This window comes from Microtus oregoni, unplaced genomic scaffold, assembly GCF_018167655.1.
Source record: "Microtus oregoni isolate MIOR12 unplaced genomic scaffold, Mior012 000008F_ref0000371, whole genome shotgun sequence".
NCBI lineage: Eukaryota > Metazoa > Chordata > Mammalia > Rodentia > Cricetidae > Microtus > Microtus oregoni.
This window is the reverse complement of record NW_024543067.1, coordinates 37,685,972-37,706,402: the sequence shown is the minus strand read 5'-3', so window position 1 is coordinate 37,706,402 and position 20,431 is coordinate 37,685,972. Positions and strand designations below refer to the sequence as shown.

General features: G+C 52.0%; 1 protein-coding gene across 5 annotated transcripts in view; it reads right to left on the bottom strand.

The window, feature by feature from the left end:
• Pde4a (phosphodiesterase 4A) overlaps window positions 1-20,431 on the bottom strand; it is a 44,101-nt gene that overhangs the window by 14,597 nt on the left and 9,073 nt on the right. The window contains exons 1-6 of one of the 5 annotated variants that reach the window (XM_041657061.1): window positions 14,587-14,805; window positions 6,006-6,197; window positions 5,091-5,127; window positions 4,933-5,003; window positions 3,090-3,139; window positions 2,860-2,972 (exon numbers count right to left, since the gene is read on the bottom strand). In XM_041657061.1, the coding sequence (XP_041512995.1) occupies window positions 2,860-2,972; window positions 3,090-3,139; window positions 4,933-5,003; window positions 5,091-5,127; window positions 6,006-6,197; window positions 14,587-14,783 (660 nt within the window). In that variant the 5' untranslated portion in view covers window positions 14,784-14,805. Of the gene's footprint in view, window positions 1-753; window positions 1,180-2,859; window positions 2,973-3,089; window positions 3,140-4,932; window positions 5,004-5,090; window positions 5,128-6,005; window positions 6,198-12,105; window positions 12,537-14,586; window positions 14,806-20,431 lie in introns of those variants that run through there. The other 4 variants (XM_041657062.1, XM_041657060.1, XM_041657063.1 and 1 more) reach the window with 4 other exon arrangements.

Genomic DNA, 20,431 nt, shown 5'->3' with positions numbered 1-20,431 from the left:
AGATGGGTTTGGGGGTCCCTTCCTGGCCCCCTCATGTCCCTCCACACAAGCATCTTCTGTGACATTGGGCTTGGAGCAGAAAGGGCATTTGCTCCCCACCCCCAGCACCCCATAGCAGGGACAGACTCATATGGGCAAGGCAGAGGGGGTGGCAGACAGGAGGAGGGGACCCACAGCGGCAAGGGGTGGTCACTCTTCTCAGTACTACTTAGACCCTGGAAACAGACACACATACACAATCTCACACAGCAGCACATAATCACGAAGTGTCCCCTACCTACCTACCTACCTACCTACCTACCTACCTACCTACCTACCTATCGTCACATAGCTCAGACACTCCAGCCGAAAGGTACACACCCCAATAAGTAGTCATTGACATTTGGGGGTCACACACCCCAAGAAACATCAGATAGCACCACATTTAACACACAAACCCCAGCACACAATGTCTAGTCCATTCCAGGACCAGACAGGACACCCAGCCATTACAGACACGTGCACGTCCAGGTACAGGTCAGTCACACGCAGCCAGAGAGACACCTTCCCCAGTGAGGCTCCCACATACATTTGCACACAGACATTGCCATCCAAACCCAGCCCTGGGTCACTCAGAAACCACAAAGCATGTTATATGGGCCACCCATACATGAACACAGCTGCAGCCAAGCCAAGTGCCCATCCCATGAGGTCAGAAGTCCCTGATGTCATCGTTGTCACTGCCCCCCCCCTCCGGACCCTGCACTCCCCTACCTGGTCCCACCAGCCCACCAGCCAGGGCTTGGAGCAGGTCTCGCAGAAGAAGTCCACCAGAGGCATGTTGGAAGCTCAGCTCAGCTCTGGGCTGACAAACAAGTAAAGTAGGCTTGGCTGAGTCCCTGGGTCAATGATGCCTGGGCACTGGGGGCACTAGGGGGAGCTGGGCAGGTGGGGACAACTTCCAAGGGGAGCCGCGGAGGGGCCTGGGCCAGCCCAGCAGGACTGGGGGCCCCCTTCCCCTCCGCGCTCCCAGCAGCAGCCCTGGTTACATGGTCTGCCAGCCCCTGGTCATGATAGGTCCCTCTGCAGCAGAGGCAGGAGGCAGTGGGAGACCTGTGCCCATGGGGACAGGCAGGGTAAGAGTCCTGGGAAGGAAAGCTGTGCGGAGGAGACTCCGCAAGTGCAGTGTGTGTGTGTGTGTGTGTGTGTGTGTGTGTGTGTTTGCGCGCGCGCGCACTCTCACTGCGGTACTGGAGGCTGCACTTGAAGTCAGGTGGTGCTGGGGGTGGGGGGGGGCGTTAAAGGGGCATCGGAGCCCATGGGCCTCAGTCAGGACTTAGAGGAGGCTGCTGCGGGAAGGCAAGGAGGACACATCTCATCCAGGGATGGGCAGATAAAGAAACACACTCCATACCACACACGTCTTGAGACATACTGTCCTCAAACCAGACACTGAATACAGCCAGACACCGAAATGAAATGCGCTCTCTCTCTCTCTCTCTCTCTCTCTCTCTCTCTCTCTCTCACACACACACACACACACACACACACACACATCAAATCTTCAAGGCCACAATATAGCCCTGATCGTACATTTAAACAGCACACAAAGGTTCTCAGTCCCACTTCCTTAAAGAGCCCACAGGCAACAGACTGAGGAACAACGACCCAGAACCTGACACACTAGGTGCAAATCAACACACATTCCCACAGAAACACTCATATGTGCAAGAAAGTGTGTACTCTCACACAGGCACACACTTTTAGAGACAGCTAACCAATCCTCAGGGACACATTTGTCCTTGAACTCCTTTTCCAGACAAGCCTCCACCCACATAGATCTCTGCATTCCTGAAGAACACCCCCACCTGCACACTCATTTCCTGAGAGACACCCGCCCACAAGGGTTGCAGAGATTCCAGAACCCTCATTCATGGGCCTTGCCTACTGAATGGTGCCCCCCACACTTCACACAGCTGGCCAGGGAACCCATGCCCTCCCCTTCCGAGGCCTAGAACTGTAAAAACCAGAGGTTCTCAGATTCAGACCCAGACTAAACTCACACCCTCAGACACACCCCTCCAGCACAGCCTGCACACACATAGCATACTATGTGACTACTTGTGCACAACCACACACCCTTCTGAAGGCACACACCTGCACACAACCCCTCACAATGACTCCAAACACACTTGCAAATGAGTAGTCAAAAAGCCAGCAGCCGTACAGGTTGGATGCCGGGGCCACATACAACCACACAACCTCCGTGAGAGACAGTCATCTGTAAAAACCATGTACAACTAAGCCAACACCTTCACACATACACCCCAGCACCTTCCCCCAACACCTGGCTTCCTCCGCTCGGAGCAAAGCTTGAGTTACAAGCTACTTTTGTTGTTCTAAAGGCACAGTCAAATGACAGGCCCTGTTTCCTGCATCAGAGCTCAGCCCTGCTCACCACATGAATCTGGTGATTAGCTGGCACACGGTCCTGCTGCAGGGCCGGCATTCACCCCACTTCCCTACACGGGGATCGGTTGGTCCTGCCACACTGGACCTGTAAGCCTCTGGCATCATTCAGAACCCATGCCCTAGGATAAACATACAGGTCCTATCACGGAATTGGGTCCACCCATGGATTTTTATTTCCCCCGCAGCCCTGCCCACCCATTCTGAAGGATTCAGGACACTCACTGGCCCCAATCCACAAGCTTCACCCCGGCGACTGGCTCCTCCCACCCCATACACACACCTTGCCCGGTCGTCCTGCCCACCCCACATTCACCTGCCACTGGCCCCGCCCACCCACCAAGATTTGGCCTGCCCTTCAGATTCACCCAGCCCTCCAGGCAGAATTAGCTGCTCTCCGGCCCCACCCACCTTATGCGAGGCCATCTCGCTGACGGAGCGGTAGGTCTGCATGGTCTCCAGCTGTTCCAGACACCAGTCCAGCTCTTCCAGTGTCTCCCGGGCCAGCTGCTGGCATGTCTCCTCTGAGAAATGGGTGTCCAGGGAAGTGACCCAGAGGGTCCCCAGGCAGTCTCCCACCCCAGCTAGAAGGGTCCACCCAGGGTGAGGGGGGCCTTTCCCCAACCTCTAGACTTAGCTACCTGACAGCGTGGCCTTGCAGACAGCGGGTGGGCCGCCCAGTGGGGACCGCCTGAAAAACAATGGGACTCCAATGTCAGCCTGGGTTCTCTCAGAATCAGCTTCCCTCTCCAAAAGCAACACCGGTTTCCCTGGTTCTGAACTCACAGAACTTCAGACCCTGAATTTGTCTTTTTGTGAGACAGTCTCAGCTGAGGCTGGCCTCAAACTCACTAGTAGCCAAAGATGACCTTAATCCTCATAATCCCACTTTCTCAGCGATGGGATTGCCGGTGTCACCATCTTTCCCTGTGTGTGGAGTGTGGGGGATAAGAACTCAGGGCTTCATGCATGTGCGGCAAACTGAGCCCCACCCCAGGTATTTATTACTTATTTATATTTGTTTAAATTCTGGTCCCTGAATTATATACCCAGCCCACGAGCCCAAACAGAGGGAGGACGTGGAGGTTCAAATCAGTGACACAAAATTCTTCTGAAGGAGGCAATGCTTGCAAGAGGGCCTTATTAGAGCACAGACTGGACTGGGACTCCAGCCTCAGTCTCCTCCTGGGCTCCCACGTCTGGCTGGAATCTATTTGCTTTAGACTACACCAGTGCTCTGCAGTAGGGCCAGATCCTATGTTTTCAAATTTCCTGTTCTCTCACCTTTCTTAAGCTTCTGAGGATGGCCATCACTACCCTCGGGGACTGGGGAGCCCCAGCCACCCCCTGGCCTAAGATAAGAACTGTCTCTCCCTTCCTCTTTTTTTTAAGACAGGGTCTGACTGTGTAGCCCAGGCTGGCCTTGAAAGCACTATGGAGCCCGCCCCCCCCCCCCCCCAGGTTCTGCCTCCAGAGTGCTCGGATTAAAGGTGTGTACAACCATGCCCGGCCCGTACCAACTTTTAATTTTATTTTTAACTGTGTGTGTGCTTGTGTACGTGTGAGTGTAGGTGCCCCCAGAATCCAGAAGAGAGCACTGGACGCCCTAGAGCTGGAGTTACAGACGGCTGTGCGTTGCTCCACACAGGTGCTGAGAATCGATCCAGGCCCTCTGCATGAGCGGCACTCACTCTCAGCCGTCCAACCATCTCTCCAATCCTCATACCTATTTTTTTTAAACTTTTTTTCCACATTTATCCTGTGGACAGGAGGTATGAGTGCTATGTGCACATGTGAGGGTCAGATGGCCCGTGGGAGTGAGTTCTCTCTCCACTGTGTGGACTCGGGGGATTGAACTCGGGCTGTCGGGTCTGGCAGCAAGCACCTTTTATCAACGGAGCCATTTTGCCTGACTTGAACCATCCTTATTGACTGAGCATATACTAGGTACCAGGCAATGTTCTAACTCTTTCTGCATGTCGTCTTTGGGTTTCTCACAGAAGCCTTCTAATCGAAGCCCGTCTGCAGCTTTCATTTACAGCAGAGAAACACAGGCGCCCTAATTACCATATGTCTAGAGCTGGTGTCACAACCTGAAGCTCAGGGCTGGAGCTGGAGCCTAGAGGCTGACCGTGGTCCTGTCTTAGAAGTGTTGCTTCAACAGAGGAGTCAAGTACTGGCTCGCCTGGGGTCACAAGGCAGGACTGGAAACTGAATCCAGATTATTTTTTCTTTGCCTCCACTTTGAGGAAAGGTCTCATGTAGCCCAGGCTGTCCTGAAACTCCCTATGTAGCCAAGGATGACTTTGAACTCCTGGTTCTTCTCCCTCCATTCCTGACGACAGGTGTGCATCGCTACCCCTGGTTCATGAGTTGCTGGGGGTAGAACAGAGGCAAGCATTCTGCTCACAGAGCCACATCCCCGACGGCTGCTCACTCCTACACACCCATGAGTGTGGGTGCTGGGGACTCAGCTCTACTTACTTGTTGCTGGGGATGGGCACATTGGTTAAGAGTGAGAAGTTACTTCGAACGCTGCGGAGACTGGCCAGCACCTGGGGTGGGAGACAGCTGTAAGGAGAGATGTCTACCTGCAGGGGCCACCAGGATGGGCCCCGTCCCATGAGGGGAGGAGGTCTCACCTGGGCAAACGGTGTTACAATGAGGTCTTCGGCATGCCTGAAAGTAAGAACAGGGGCAGATGAGGAACCAGGTCTTCAGGGGGGACACTGTGGGGTGAGGACTAGCAAGGAGGAGACAGGACAAGGCAACAGGAGGAACATACCATAGAGGCCAGAGTGGGAAGTGTATACACAGGACATGGGGCCCAGAGAAAGGAAGGTGGTAGGTGGGACCCCCATCTCAACAGGGGCTTGTAAGCAAGGGCAGGCTAGAGGGGTCCCAGAAGTGGGGTTCCTCGTTTGCTGGAGAAACAATTACATAGGGCTGTGCTGGAGATACAGCTCAGGGGTACGGTCTTGCCCACCACATGTAACTCCCTGAATCATTCCCAGAACCAAACAAAAGAGAAGAGAATGAAACCTAAAAAGAGCCAGGTCTGTACCATATGCTTGTAATCTCAGCTACTCCGAGGGCTGAGGCAGGAGGATCACAAATTTCAGGTTAGCTTGCCTGGTCATGGAGATGCAGCTCAGTTGGTAGAGAGCTTGCCTAGCATACAGGAAGTCTTGGTTCAATCCCCAGAACAGCATAAACAGGGCATGGTGGTGTACATCTGTCACCCCAGCGCTCCAGCAGAGGTGGCAGGAGCTTCAGCTAGATGGGAAGCTACAGACCCTGTTTACAGGAGGAGAGCGAGAGCCAGACTTGAAAGCAACCAATGACTGGGTGTGAGCGGAGCTAGTGGGCACGGCCAAACTTTCTAATCTTCTAAGTCTTGTGTAAGACAGAAAGGGGCAGCTTACCCTTCAATGGGGAGGACAATGTGTGTGTACTGACCAAACAAGGGGGATGGATGCCCCACTCTTTGTTGGAAAGGACAGCTTGTGGCAGGGCCAGGCTTAGGGGATCTGGTGAGTAGGGCAGGGTTTGCTCACGCTTCGCTGGTGACAGATGAGTTTCTGGACATAGTCTTGGGTGACATATCATAGTCGCTGTCTGAGCGATAGAGGAAGGACTCTCGGCGCTGGCTGGTGGCTGCCCCAGCATGTAGCACAAGACTGGGGCTCGCCTGTGAGTCCAGGGGGCTGCGGCCAGGGGACGGTGTTGGCCCATTTTCTGCCTCTACGCTGCAAGAGACAGAGGGAAGAGGAGTCAGGGGGACTGAGATGGTGCTGGCGAGATTAAGAGGTGTGAAAGAGGCTGAGGAGGTTTGTGGCAGAGATCGGGGAGTCAGGGGAGACGGTGTGGAGAGACAGCGCAGCTGGTGAAGAACTTGTCACGCAAGCGTGAAAGAGACGCGTTCAGTCCTTGAAGGTGCCCGCTTTACTTTTCTTTTCTACACACGCACACAGCTGGTGTGCTGGCTCACACCTGTAATCTCAGCACGTGGGAGGCTGAAGCAGCGACAGCAATGCCACGAATCTGAAGCAAATCTAGGTATATGGCCAAACCCTGTCTAAGGTCAATTAATTTAAAATTTTAAGGGCCACTGAGATGGCCCCCATCCTCTGACCTCCACTTCAACACCCCTGTACTTTCACACACACATGTCCCCACGAAGTAAATAAGAATGTACTAATTAGCCGGGCGGTGGTGGCTCATGCCTTTAATCCCAGCACTCGGGAGGCAGAGGCAGGCGGATCTCTGTGAGTTCGAGACCAGCCTGGTCTACAAGAGCTAGTTCCAGGACAGGCTCCAAAACCACAGAGAAACCCTGTCTCGAAAAAACCAAAAAAAAAAAAAAAAAGAATACTAATTATTAAATACCCAATCTGTTTTTTTTTCTTTTTTTTTTTAAATTTATTTATTATGTATACATATTCTGTCTGCGTGTATTCCTGCAGGCCAGAAGAGGGCACCAGACCTCATTCCAGATGGTTGTGAGCCACCATGTGGTTGCTGGGAATTGAACTCAGGACCTTTGGAAGAGCAGGCAATGCTCTTAACCACTGAGCCATCTCTCCAGCCCTTAAATACCCAATCTGAAGTTGTCCCAATAGCTCACAGTTCAGGTGCCCGTACAGAGAATCCAAAGAAAAATATTGCGGGCTGACGGAATGCTGCTGGCGAAATGTCAGCTCTTAGGAAGGGAGCTGTGAAGATAAACCTTGGCTCCAGCTTTTAGCAAACCAAGGTGACCTTGAGTTCATTGGCAAGACCACACCCTTCAAGAAAGTTTTGGCCAGGCGGTGGTGGCGCACGCCTTTCATCCCAGCACTCAAGAGGCAGAGCCAGGCGGTTCTCTGAGTTTGACACCAGCCTGGTCTACAGAGTGAGTCCCAGGACAGAGAAACAGGTTACACAGAGAAACCCTATCTTCAAAAACAAAAACCAAGCAGAAAAGTTTTTTAAAAATCAATTGAGGGCTGGGTGGTTGTGGCACAGGCCTTTCATCCCAGCACTTGGAAGGCAGAGGCAGGTGGATCTCTGATGAGTTCAAGGTCAGCCTGGTCCACAGAGTCAGTTCCAAGACAACCAAGGCTACACAGACAAAACAAATCAATCACCTGAGGGACTAGAGGGGTGGACTCAGCTGTTAAGAAGCATCAGTCAGTTGCTCTTACAGAGGACCTGGGTTTGATCCCCCAGCACCTACATGATCACAACTGTCTGTAACTCCAGTTCCAGGGATCTGATGCCCTGTTCTGACCTCTGTAGGCATCAGGCACATATGTGGTACGCAGACACACATGCAGGCAAAACACTCATCAGTTAAAAAAATAAGGTTTCTTTAAAGTAAAATCTTGTTGAGAGACTTGGCTGGCTAAATACAGAAAAACCACTCATAAGGCCAAAGGCCAAATCTGGGCAAACATGTCCACAATAGCTGTCAGCTATCAAACCCAAACTAACCAAAACAATCCAGCAACTGATGAACTGATATATTTTAGCAAATTCAACTATGGAATAGTGTACATCGTGAAAAAATGGATGATTGACACACAAAACTTGAGCGTGTCTTATTTGTTTGTGTTCATGGACACACACGTGAGTGTGCGCGGTGTACGTACACACATGATCGTGCACTATGGACGCACACACGTGAGCATGTGCTATGGCCCCTGTGGTAGTCCGAGAACAGCTTGAGAGAGTCAGCTCTCCTTCCACCATGTGGGTTCTGGGGATTCACTGCCAGTCTCTTACCTGCTGAGTAACCTTCAGCCTTTCTGCTCAAATGAATTTTATTAAAGTTACAAGGCAGGGATGAGGCGATGGCTCAGTGGATACAACAACTGCTGTTCAATCATAAGAAAACTGAGTCCCAGTCGCCAGCATCCATGTAAAAGCTAGGGTCAGTGGCATGCATCTACGGGGTCTACATGGAGAGTAATAGAAGACACCAGATGTTGACCTCAGACCTCCAGACATGCACACCGGGGCACATGTGCCCACCCACCCCACACACATGATACACACAAATACACACACGAAAGAAAAGGACAAAACTAGAGTATATTCGTGCTACATTGTACAAGTCAAAACTCACAGAACTAGCCCAGCAGAGTTCCAGCACCAGGGAGTGAGGCTGACACGGGAGGACAGCAAGTATAAAGTCAGCTGGACCACATACATAGTGAGACCCGAAGGAATCAAAGCCCAGGGAGTGGTAAGGCATTGCCTTTGAAGCCCTGGGTTCTGGGGTGGCGGCGGTGGGAAAGAGGCTCACCGCTAAGCTCACACAGAGGTTTGATTCCTAGGACACACACAGTGGAGAGGGAACTGACTCCGAAAAGGTGTCCTCTGACCTCCACACACTCCTCAGCACGTGTGCACACACGCACATTACGTGTTTAAAAATAAAAATAAAAGCTGAGCATAGTAGCACACGCCTTTAATCCCAGCATTCGGGGAAGCAGAGGCAGGCAGCTCTCTGAGTTCAAGGCCAGCCTGGTCTACAGTGTGCGTTTCCAGACAGCCAGGGCTACACAGAGAAACCCTGTCTAAAAAAAAAAAAAAAAAAAAAGGAAAATAAGAGCCCTGAAGGTGAAAGGAAAACCACACATGAACTTTTGCCTTTGATGGCAGCGGTCATCTGTGAGTACCTGCAGCACCACGTGCATGTTTCTCTCGGTTGCATTTCCTTTCACAACCAGCAACCAGCGTTTCTGATTTGTTTGTTTACTGTGTGTGAGAGTGTTGGTGCCACACGGTTGAGAGGTCTGAGGCCTTGCACTCTTCTACCATGGAGCTCAGTGGCAAGTCTCTACCCACTGAGCCATCCTGCCCACCCTCCTTCTCAAGCCCTTGCTGTCTGCCTCTCCTGTGAAAACGCTCTGTTTAGACTGACCCATTTATTTCTGCACCATTTGTTGAGGACACGAAACCTGAGGCACAAAGTGTCAGTGGGCACCTGGGGGCCTAGCTGCCTGATGGCCATATCCTGAGTTTGCTCCCACTGAGGACCTGGGCCCTTTACACAGGAGCTTAGGGAGGATGAGACCCACACAGACCTGCGAGGGCTCTCAGCTGATATCCTGGTGGCAAATCTGCCTGCCCCGAGGGAAGCAGTGAACGTCAGTGGGAGCTCATGGGCCTTCGTGGTGAGCAGATGGTCCCTTGGGCACTGTTGTTTGTGCTTCAGGCCTGAATGTCCCCTGAGCTGAGGGCAGGCACAGGGGACAAGGCTGGGCTGTTGAACTGAAGCCTGGGGGGACACAAGGGGTCAGCTGATCCTAGACTGCAACCAAGCATAGAGACCTCAGTGTAATCCCTGGGACTTACATCCTGGAGGAAGAGAAGAAACTCCACAGCGCCCTCTAACCTCCACATGGGGACCGTCAAACACACGCCCATGCACATCCACACACAAAATACACACAAATGTAAGGAAAAAAGACCCCTGCCTCTTCTGTCCAAAGTCAGTCAGAGAAATCTCAACAGGAGGCAAAGTCACAAGCTACACGGAGGAGGAGCAGATGCTGGTACTAGAGCCCCCAGCCTGGTCAGCACGGGTATAGTGACCTGCACTAGACTCTCACTTCAATCTCAAGAGGCAACATAGTCAAGTACTGGCCACAGGGACCTAAGTCTGGACTGCCAGCAGCAGCCCTGGGGGACGAGACAAGTCCAGCAGCAGTGCACACCTGACAGAGGGGCGCTGGGAAGGTGAAGACAGGATTCCTGGATCTCCCTGGCCACGTAGCCTTGGCCAATCAGGGAGCTTCAGGTTCTGTAACTGACCCTGTCTCAGGAAAGTAAGGTGAAGGTTTAATCCCCAGGACCCAAACAGTGGGAAGAGAAAATGGACACCTGAAAGTTGCCCTTCAACCCCTGCATGTATCACTCCAAGAAATTAAATAAACAAATATAGTAATAAAAGAGAAGCCAAACACAAACAAATGCTATTAAAGTGCCCCATGCTAGGCGCTAAATATGTCCCCATATGCATTAATGCCCCATTTTCTAGGCCAAAACCAGCCAAACAAACAAACAAAACCCTGACAATGGCCAGGCGGTGGTGGCGCATGCCTTTAATCCCCATACTCGGGAGACAGAGGCAGGTGGATCTCTGTGAGTTCGAGGATAGCCTGGTCTACAGAGCTAGTTCCAGGACAGGCTCCAAAGCTACAGAGAAAACCAAAGTGAACAAACAAAAACCTGAGGATGAGGAGGTCAGAAAGGATAAGCAGGGCTGGGCCTGGCTCTTGGGTGAGGTACTGCCTGGCACGCAGCTCACAAAGACCTGGGTTCAAGGTCATCCTCAGCTACACAGCAAATTGGAGGCCAGCTTGACTACTAAACAAGCAAACAAAGGGGCTAAATAAATTGGTCAGGAGTGGCTTTGAACCTGGGGCCGCTGGGCTCTGCACTCTGGGGACAGAAACAGGCCTGTGGCCTTCCAGGCTCCTTGCTTGTCTCCACCTGATTGCCTCAGAGGAGGTGCCAGAAAGCTTCCATGAAAAGGACTGGTTTGCTCTGTGAAGGTCACACTGAGGTTGAGTGTCGGCTCTGGCAAGTGTCTGCAGCGGGCTCACAGTGCCAGGTGCCACTGATGTTTGTGGGACTGGATGTCAAGGCTTGGAACATGTGATAAGTCTAGGCAGGGGATTCCTGTGTGTCCACACTTGTATGCAGAGGTACGCATGAGGGGGAGGGGCAGGTGTCCCAACTGCCCAGGTGTCTGTCTGTCTCCATATTCCTGTGACCTCATGAGAATGTCCCACAAAAACACTGTGGCTGTTCCTTACCCAAGTGGTTATGAAGTGGGGGAGGGGGGAGTCTTTCCTGCCTGCAGGAATGAGTATACAAGAGGTGACAGTGTCTTTCTGGGAAGCAAGGTGTATACCAGGCTGTTCTGAAGGTATGAGCATCTGTGTTCACCTGCCACGGTTATGGGTCCCTTGCGTGCTCTCTCCTTGACTAACCTGGAGACCCCAGTCACGTCTAAAACAGCAAATACCCGTGACCTGGCTTAACCCAAATGTGGGTGTGGCCACGTGTGTTCTCACTGGACACGGGTGTCTGTGTCCATCAAGGTGTCTGACCAGACTGTGCAGCGAGGCATGGAGGACTTCCCAACTTAAAGGTCACTTCCTGGCCTCAGCTCTACCCATCCAGTTCAAAATGCCCTCTGGGTTCTCAGGCACCTTCCCCCACACACCAGGGCTTGGCCTGCAGTCTGACAGCCCCAGCTCAGGGGAGTTGTGTGGAGAAACCATGTAAGGCCTTAGGGACCTGGCTCTTGGCCAGTGACTTGGGAATGGAGCCCAGGTGCCAGGCTGGACACCCACGTTTGCTGCCGGGGAGAGTGCTAGATACTCAAGTTGAGGGGAATGGAAAGTGCGGAGGAACCCCAACCTTGAGTAGACAGTTGAGGTGGAAACTAGCACCCAGTTTTGGAGCCCACCCATCTGCAGGCACCCACATTTTTAAGGCGAGGGCAGGGGGCAGGGTCCCTTGCTAGATGTGGGAAGTTTCTTAGGGGATCTCCCCCCCCCCCCCAAAGCTGGCTACTCTAGAAAGGCTCCTCTTTTCCCAAACATGCAAGTACACCTTCAAGTCACAAAGAAAGGCCACTGGCTGCAGGCCACCCACCTGACACATCTGCGGGGAGGGTGTCGAAGAGTGTCCTCCTCGCTGAAGGAGAAGTGGGTCAGTGACTCTGGTCCCAGGGGCAATGCCAAGGCCGGGGGTCGGGGTCGGGCCCGGGGTGCTGCACTGGAGCGCATGGGAGCCAAGCGCCGTCGGGGCCGGCATTGGGGACCGGCTGCTGCACAGGGGGTGTGCGGCGCTGCACGCCAGGCCTTAGGCGCCAGCGATCGCCGGCACCGCCTCCACACTTGTCGTGTCCTAGCCCCTGGCACCACCCCTGTGGCCCCCCAAGGGACACGATCCCAGTGCTCGCGTCCTCCTCACGCGAGTGTGTCCACAGCGCCTGCCTCCCTCTTGCAGAAGGGCCCTGTGAAACTGAGCACCCACTTCCCGCCGGTCCCTCCCCGGGCTTTAGGGACGCCCGGGGCTCCGGTTTCCCCGGCTCCTAGCCCACGGCCCTCCCCTCTGCCCCGGCCCCGCCTTCCACCCCTCCCCGGCCTGACGTCGAGCTGTGCCACCTCTAGGTCTCAGATCGCCACCAAGCGCCCGCGGGGGAACCAGACACACCCCAGAGGCGAGTGGAGGGCGGGGTGATCAAGACCCTAAGGAGGGACTAGGTGACAGATGCTGGGAGGTGGAGTTGAGTTGGGCAGTGGAGGGACAAAAAACAAAAAACAAAAAACGGAACAGGCACAGACAAACCCAAGACACACTTATGTCCCCCACACCTTGCCCCATCCCAAAGGTCAGGCCTCTGCTCTTTTTTCCCCGGCCCACTTCCTGCCCAGTGCCCAGAGTGGCTTCCAACAGTCTCTGTCCTCAGCAAGTATATATAGAGAACAGAGGACCGTGCCAGCCGGGAGGAGACCCAGCAAAAACCTGGGCCGATCTCCAGGCTACCACGAAGTTCAGTTTCCAGGAGAAAGGGATGTTTGGAAGGCACACCGGATGTGGTTTCTAGGCCTGGCTCCCTCAGGCTTCCTGTCCCCACAGCCCATCACATTCTGGTCAAGCAACCATCCATCCCTCATGGCACGAGGTGGTATCACTACCAAATAAGACCCGGGGGAGGGACTGGGTGACACACTGGGAGGCAGAGCTAGGGAGAAGAGGGACACAAGACAAACCCAGCCGCATAAGGCAACAAAATAACATCATTCAACAGACAAATAGCGGCTAGAAGAACTCAACACCAACTTGTTCCCAAGTGCGGTAGCTCATGCCTGCAACTCTAGCAATCTTGATTCAGCCTGGGCTACAGAGTGGGACTTTATCTCAAAAGCCACAGCTCAGCTAGTAGAGTGCCTGCCTAACACACACAAAGGGTTCGGCCTGAATCTGCACGGTGTGGTGTGACTATAACCCTAGTGCTCAGGAGTGGCAGGAGGATAAGAAGTTCAAGGCCACCCTTGGCTATACAGTGAGCAGGAAGCTAGCCTGGGTTACAGGAGCCTGTGTCTCAAAACAAGGTCCAAAAACCACATCTGGAGCGATGGCTCAGTAGTTAAAAGTACTGGCGGCTCCTCCTGGAGACCTGGGATTAGATGCCCATATCTACATGGAGGCTCACAAGCATCTGTAGGGACCCCATGTCATTGTCTGGCCTCCACAGGCACCAGGCACACACAGGGTGCACACACAGGCAAAACGCGCTCTCTCTCTCTCTCTCTCTCTCTCTCTCTCTTTGTCACACACACAACACACACACACACACAAAGATTTAAAATTAAAAACAAAAAAAAAGCTAAATTTAAAAAAAGACAAAATCAAAGAAAGAAAGAAAAGAGATGGGCATGGTGGCACACATTTTAATCCCAGCCTGGTGTGCATAGTGAGTAACAGACTAGTCAGAACTGAGCAGCCTGACTGAATGTGGTTCCCAGCACCCATACTGGACCTCACAACTGCTTCTAACTCCAGATCCAGGGGACCCAGCATTCTCTTCTGGCTTCCACAGGCCCCTGAACTCAAGTACACACATATAAGCACACAATCCTATGTTTATGCTTGTGTGTGTGTGTGTGTGTGTGTGTGTGTGAGTGAATAAGCCATTGAATACAGGGCTTTGGTCCTATGTAGCTGGCAGTACCTGTGTTTGTGAGCCCCCAGTGTGTGATGTGGTATTGGGAACTGAACCTCAGCAAGTGCTCTTAACGTCTGAGTCATCTCTCCAGCCCCTAAAAAAGAAAAGAACACAAGTCCCAGGGTCACACCGGATGCTGGGCTGGCCTCAAGTCCCCCAAGGCATAACCACAGCTTCAAGTAGGCGCAGGAAGTGAGAGACCCTGCGTTTATTGAGCACCTACACTATGCCCTATCAGATTTCTCCACAGCAACCCTGGAGGGCAAGATGATTTTTATCTCTACCTCACACGGAAGAGGAAAAGCAAGGCTGCAGCAAGCCCCCTCCTCAAGCCCAACAGATGGTCATGCTGGTGAGCGCAGAAGGGCCTCGAACCCGTGGCCAAAGGGGCGCGCACTCACCCGGCCCATGCCTGCCGGCCCCAGTCTTGCACACTACCACGGAAGAGCCGCAGGCGTCTGTGGGGCGTGGAGGATGTGTTGCCGAAGAACACGGAGGCTGCGGAGGGCCCGGGCAGGAACGCGTCGTCCTCGGCCGCCGCCTCCAGGCAGGCCGCCGCGCGCGGCTCAGGGATGCGGCCCCAGCCCCGCCGCGCCATGCGCCTCCCGCAGCCTCGGCCCTTCCGGCTGCGCTCGGGCCGCCCTCGGGGCGGGGCCGGCCGGGGCGCCTCAGACCTCAGGAAGCCCAACCACCTTCCTCCAAGGCGCGCCGCCCGGGGTAGCCACAGACCCCTCAGTGTCCCCCTTTTCCTAGCACTGCCACCGTTTTCTGAGACATCCCACTCCCAAAGACCGGTGCACACCAGAATTCTCAGAGTGCACCCACAAATTCGGGTGGTGTTCTGAAAGCCCACGGAGGTCCCTCTGACACCAAGACCACTGACACGAGCCTCTCTTTACTCATTCTTTATTGGGGGCGGGGAGCGTTAAAACTGGGTCTCACTATGTAGTTCTGACTGGCCAAGAACTATGAGACCAGGCTTTCCTCGAACTCACAGAGTCCCTTCCAAGTCCTGGGATTAAAGGATCTCCAGGGGCTGGAGAGATGGCTCAGTGGTTAAGAGCACTTGTTGCTCTTCCAATGGTCCTGAGTTCAATTCCCAGCAACCACATGGTGGTTCACAACCATCTGTAATGAGATCTGGTCCCCTCTTCTGGCCTGCAGGCATGTATGCAGGCAGAACACTGTATACACAATAAATAAATAAATAAATATTTAAAAAAAAATAAAGGTATACGCCACCATGGGCAGCTGGCAGACTAGATTTTCCAAAACTCTCCTAAAGCGTGCACAGACACCATCCCCAGCATCCTAGACTCACCTCCCACAGGCAAAGGCAATGACCACAAGCCAACTGGAGCCCCCAAATCCTAGAGTCACCTATGGCAGGAAATGTTTCCCTCCACCCTGCAGTGGCTCCACGGCATCCTACAATGTCCCCCTAAAGTGCTGAGACCCCCAACATAAGCTTAGGGGTATCCTCCAGACACAAGGCACGGGTGCAAACCATGGTGACATAGCAAGGGTGTGGGATCCCAAAACGCCAGGTGTGTGTGTGTGTGTGTGTGTGTGTGTGTGTGTGTGTGTGTGTGTAAGTAGGTTAATCCACAGCTCTTGGGCCAGTACTAGACTTTAATTCTTTGTATTATTTCTTCATTGTTCATTATTTTATTATTGTGTGTGCGCATTCCCACTTGCAAGAATGCAAACATGCACGCATGATATAGCACACATGTGGAGAGCAAAAACCTCCTTTGGATAACTCCCAGGAATCCCGGGGTGGGGCTCAGGGCATCAGACTTAGCAGCAATCAATCGTCTTTGCCCGCTGAGCCATTTCACTGGCCCAGTCCCAAGTTGTAGGTCATAATCTGATAATACATCTACAATCTTGGAAATACCTCCTCGTGCCACCTATAGCTCACAAGATGTCCCTAAACAATCTCATGCAGTCCACGCTGACCTTACACTTGCTATGTGGCAGTCTGAGTTTAAACTCCTAGTCCCCCTGCCTCCACCTCCTCTAGTCTGAGATTCCAGGCATGAGCTTCCCTGTCCTCCAGGAGCTCAGGCTGGCTGCAAACTCGAAATGCAACTGCCTTGGCTTCTTGGGTGCTGACATTATGCCTCATCGTGCAAGACGTTTGCTCTATATCAGAAAGGAGCAGGGAGTCTTTCTGTCTGGAGTTATGAGCACCGATGCCACAGGGCCCAGAGACTGAGGAAGGTGAAGCCGAGGCCTAGCTTTACCATCACTTTATCCACTTGGCCCAAAATCACTTCCACAGAGCATCAGTTCGTCCAACGGTAAAGCAGGTACCTGATGCAGGGAGTCCACTCAGCTGGTGGAGTGCCTGCTGAGTACACACAGCCCTGGGTTCCACCCCAGGACAGCCCGAGGGCTCCTGAGGCAGAGACAGAAGAACTGCCATATTAAACTACTTAGTGAGTTCCGGGACAGCCTGGGCTACATGGTCCAAAAGACCCAGAAACTTTGGGATGTAGTGTGGACTCACTCAACAGCTACAGCTGCTATTATCTGAGGAAATGTCTGATGTCTTGCTCTGCAAGCCGAGGGTGACAGCATGTGTCAGGGATGGTCACGGCTAGGACCTGGACCTTTCTTTCTTCCTTTTTTTGGTTTTTCGAGACAGGGTTTCTCTGTGTAGCCCTGGCTGTCCTGGTATTCGCTCTGTAGACCAGGCTGGCCTCAAACTCACAGAGATCTGCCTACCCCTGCCTACCGAGTGCTGGAATTAAGGGTGAGTGCCATCACCGCCCCACACAGCTGGCCCTTTCTGTACCTCGTGTGCATGCAGCACTTCCTGGTGTGATGCCAAACACACAAGAGCAGATGGGAGAGCTCACTAGGTAAAGGACCTTGCTGCCAAGCCTGACAAACTAGGTTTGATCTCCAGGACCCACGTGGTAGAAGGTGAGGCCTGACTGCAAAAAATTAACTCTGGCCGGGCGATGGTGGCGCACGCCTTTAATCCCAGCACTCGGGAGGCAGAGGCAGGTGGATCTCTGTGAGTTCGAGACCAGCTTGGTCTACAGAGCTAGTTCCAGGTTAGGCTCCAAAGAGAAACCCTGTCTCGAAAAAAAAAATTAACTCTTTATCACGTGCTGTCCCACGCGCATGCCCACGCAGTAGCCAGTGATCCCCATGTAGGTGCTGTCCCATGCGCATGCCCACGCAGTAACCGGCGCATGCCTTTGATCCCAGCACTGGGGAGGTAGAGGCAGGCGGATCTCTGTGAGTTCAAAGCCAGCCTGGTCTACAAACAAAGTTCCAGGCTCAAGGGGGAGAGCAGGAGGGAGCTTTTAAGGGATACAATCTATTTAAGAGTATTTCAAGGTCACATGACCTGCGAGTGGCTGAGTCAGAATCTAAAGCAGTGTGATTTTTTCTTTGCTTTAGTTTATAAGAATTCTATTAGCCCACGCTAGTCTTGAACTCCTGATTCTCTGGTCTCTCTCTTCCTAGTGCTGAGATGACAGGTGAGTGGCACCATGCCAATCCCAGAGTTTGCCAGCCTTTATTATGAGTCCCTTATGAAATGACCTTTGTAGACTTAAAAACTCTTGTCTTCCCCATGTAATGACTGTATAGTGTAGCAGGTGTCCCTGTAGCAGGTGTCCCTGTAGCTGGCTGTTTCAAGTCTTCAGACGCACCCAAGCACAAACTGAAATGCTTTTGAGGCTGGCACAGGCCAGGCAGAGACAGGAGGGTAAGGATATTCAAGGTCATTTTGGTTATATGGTTCAAGCCTAGTGGGGGCTATATAAGATCTTGTTTCAAACAACCAAAAGCCAAAAGACTTCATTATTTTTGGGGCCTAGAAAGATGGTTCAGAGTTAAAAGTATTGCTCCTCCAGAGGACCTGAATTCAATTCCTAGCATTCAGGTCAGAAGGCCCATAGCAAACACATGGTACATAAACACACTTGTAGGTAAAACTCCCATACACATGAAATAAAAATAAATAAATCTTTTATTTATTTATTTATATTTATTTATTATGCATACAATATTCTGTCTGTATGTATGTCTGCAGGCCAGAAGAGGGCACCAGACCTCATTCCAGATGGTTGTGAGCCACCATGTGGTTGCTGGGAATTGAACTCAGGACCTTTGGAAGAGCAGGCAATGCTCTTAACCACTGAGCCATCTCTCCAGCCCCTATTTTTCTTTCTTTTCTTTTCTTTTTTTTTTTTTTGGCAAAACAAAAGTTTTCTAAGACCAATCTGTGGTAGTGCACGCCTTTACTCTCAGCACTTGGAAGACAGAGGCAGGCAGATCTCTGAATTTAAGACCAGCCTGGTCTACAAAGCGAGTTCCAGGACAGCTAAGGCTGTAAGGCTGTTACACAGAGAAACTCTGTCTTGGAGAGAGAGAGAGAGAGAGAGAGAGAGAGAGAGAGAGAGAAGTTTTCTGGCCATGAAGAGGACTGTGCTGAATCTACATAGAAACGATGCTGTTTGAAAAAAATAACATCTTGAAATTTGCAGCCAAATGGATGGGGCTAGAAAACATCATTTTGAGTGAGGTAACCCAGACCCAGAAAGACAATTATCACTTGTACTCACTCATATGTGGCTTTTAAACATAAAGCAAAGAAAACCAGCCTACAAACCACAATCCCAGAGAACCTAGACAACAATGAGGACACTAAAAGAGACTTACATGGATCGAATCTACATGGGAAGTAGAAAAAGACAAGATTTCCTGAGTAAACTGGGAGCATGGGGACCTTGGGAGAGGGTTGAAGGGGAGGAGAGAGGCAGGGAGGGGAGCAGAGAAAAATGTAGAGCTCAATAAAAATCAATTAAAAAAAAGAAAAGGATCATGCTTTTCCTTTATAGACTTTTGACACCAGTTTCTTTAAAAAGAAGAAGAAGAAGAAGAAGAAGAAGAAGAAGAAGAAGAAGAAAGGAAGGAAGGAAGAAAGAAAGGACACCATGCTGCTGTATAGAAGCAATCAGAACGTCACAGGCCGCAGTGGTGGTAGGGGTGTACAACTTGATTCTGACCTAGGGATGTCACTCAGTGGCCGAGCACTGGCCTAGCATGTGTGAGGCCCTGGGTTTCCTCCCTGTGTGGTAAAATAAATAAAAAAAATAAGCTTCATTTTTTAAACCTGCACACAGAAACCCCCAGAAAGAAGCAGTCTCTCTCCCTTCTCTTCCATTGCTGCAAACTTGGGTTTCCCACCCCTGGCCCTACTGACACTTGGGGGTTAAGTGACCCTTGTCATTCTGGGCAACTGCCTTACACAGCCCCTTGCCTTACCCACTAGAGGTCAGTAGCACACTTTGTCTGTGACAGCTGAAAAATGTACAGCCTTGGCCACAGTTCCTTGAAAGGTGAGAAGACTGACCTTAGGTTTGAGAATTCCTGCCCTAGTTTGTCTAAGGTCCAGGCCAGTCATCAGAAAGGACCTAGGAAAGTTCCAGTTCAAACCAGAAGCAGGGCATTCTTGCCCACTCACTGGCTAACGTTCCTCTGCAAAGCCCTTGGTGGTGGTGGTGGCTTGTTTGCTTCAGTTTCTTTTTCTTTTGTTCTCATTCTCTCTCTCTCTCTCTCTCTCTCTCTCTCTCTCTCTCTCTCTCGACAGGGTTTCTCTGTGTAGCTTTAGATGTCCTGGTACTCACTCTGTAGACCTGGCTTTGAACTCACAGAGATTTGCCTGCCTCCTAAGTGCTGGGATTAAAGATGTGTGCCAACACTACCCAGCTAGAAGAAAGGCAGTGGTGGGTTCTTTTTTAAAAGATTTATTTAATGTGCATTTGTGTTTTGCCTGTATATATATACTCTGTGCGAGGGTGTCAGGTCCCCAGGAACTGGAGTTACAGACAATTGTGAGCTGTCATGTGGGTGCTTGGAGTTGAACCCTGGTCCTTTCAGAAGAATAGTCAGTGCTCTTAACCGCTGAGCCATCTCTCCAGTCACTCCCCCAACCCCTGGTGGTGGGTTCTTTTTTTTTTTTTTTTTTTTTTTTGGTTTTTTCGAGACAGGGTTTCTCTGTGGCTTTGGAGCCTGTCCTGGAACTAGCTCTGTAGACCAGGCTGGTCTCGAACTCACAGAGATCCGCCTACCTCTGCCTCCCGAGTGCTGGGATTAAAGGCGTGCGCCACCATCGCCCGGCTGGTGGTGGGTTCTTATTAGGACTATTTCAGAGACACAAAAACCAGAGGCCAGAAAGGGCAAGTCACTTGGACAGGGCTATCTAGCCTAGAAGAAATA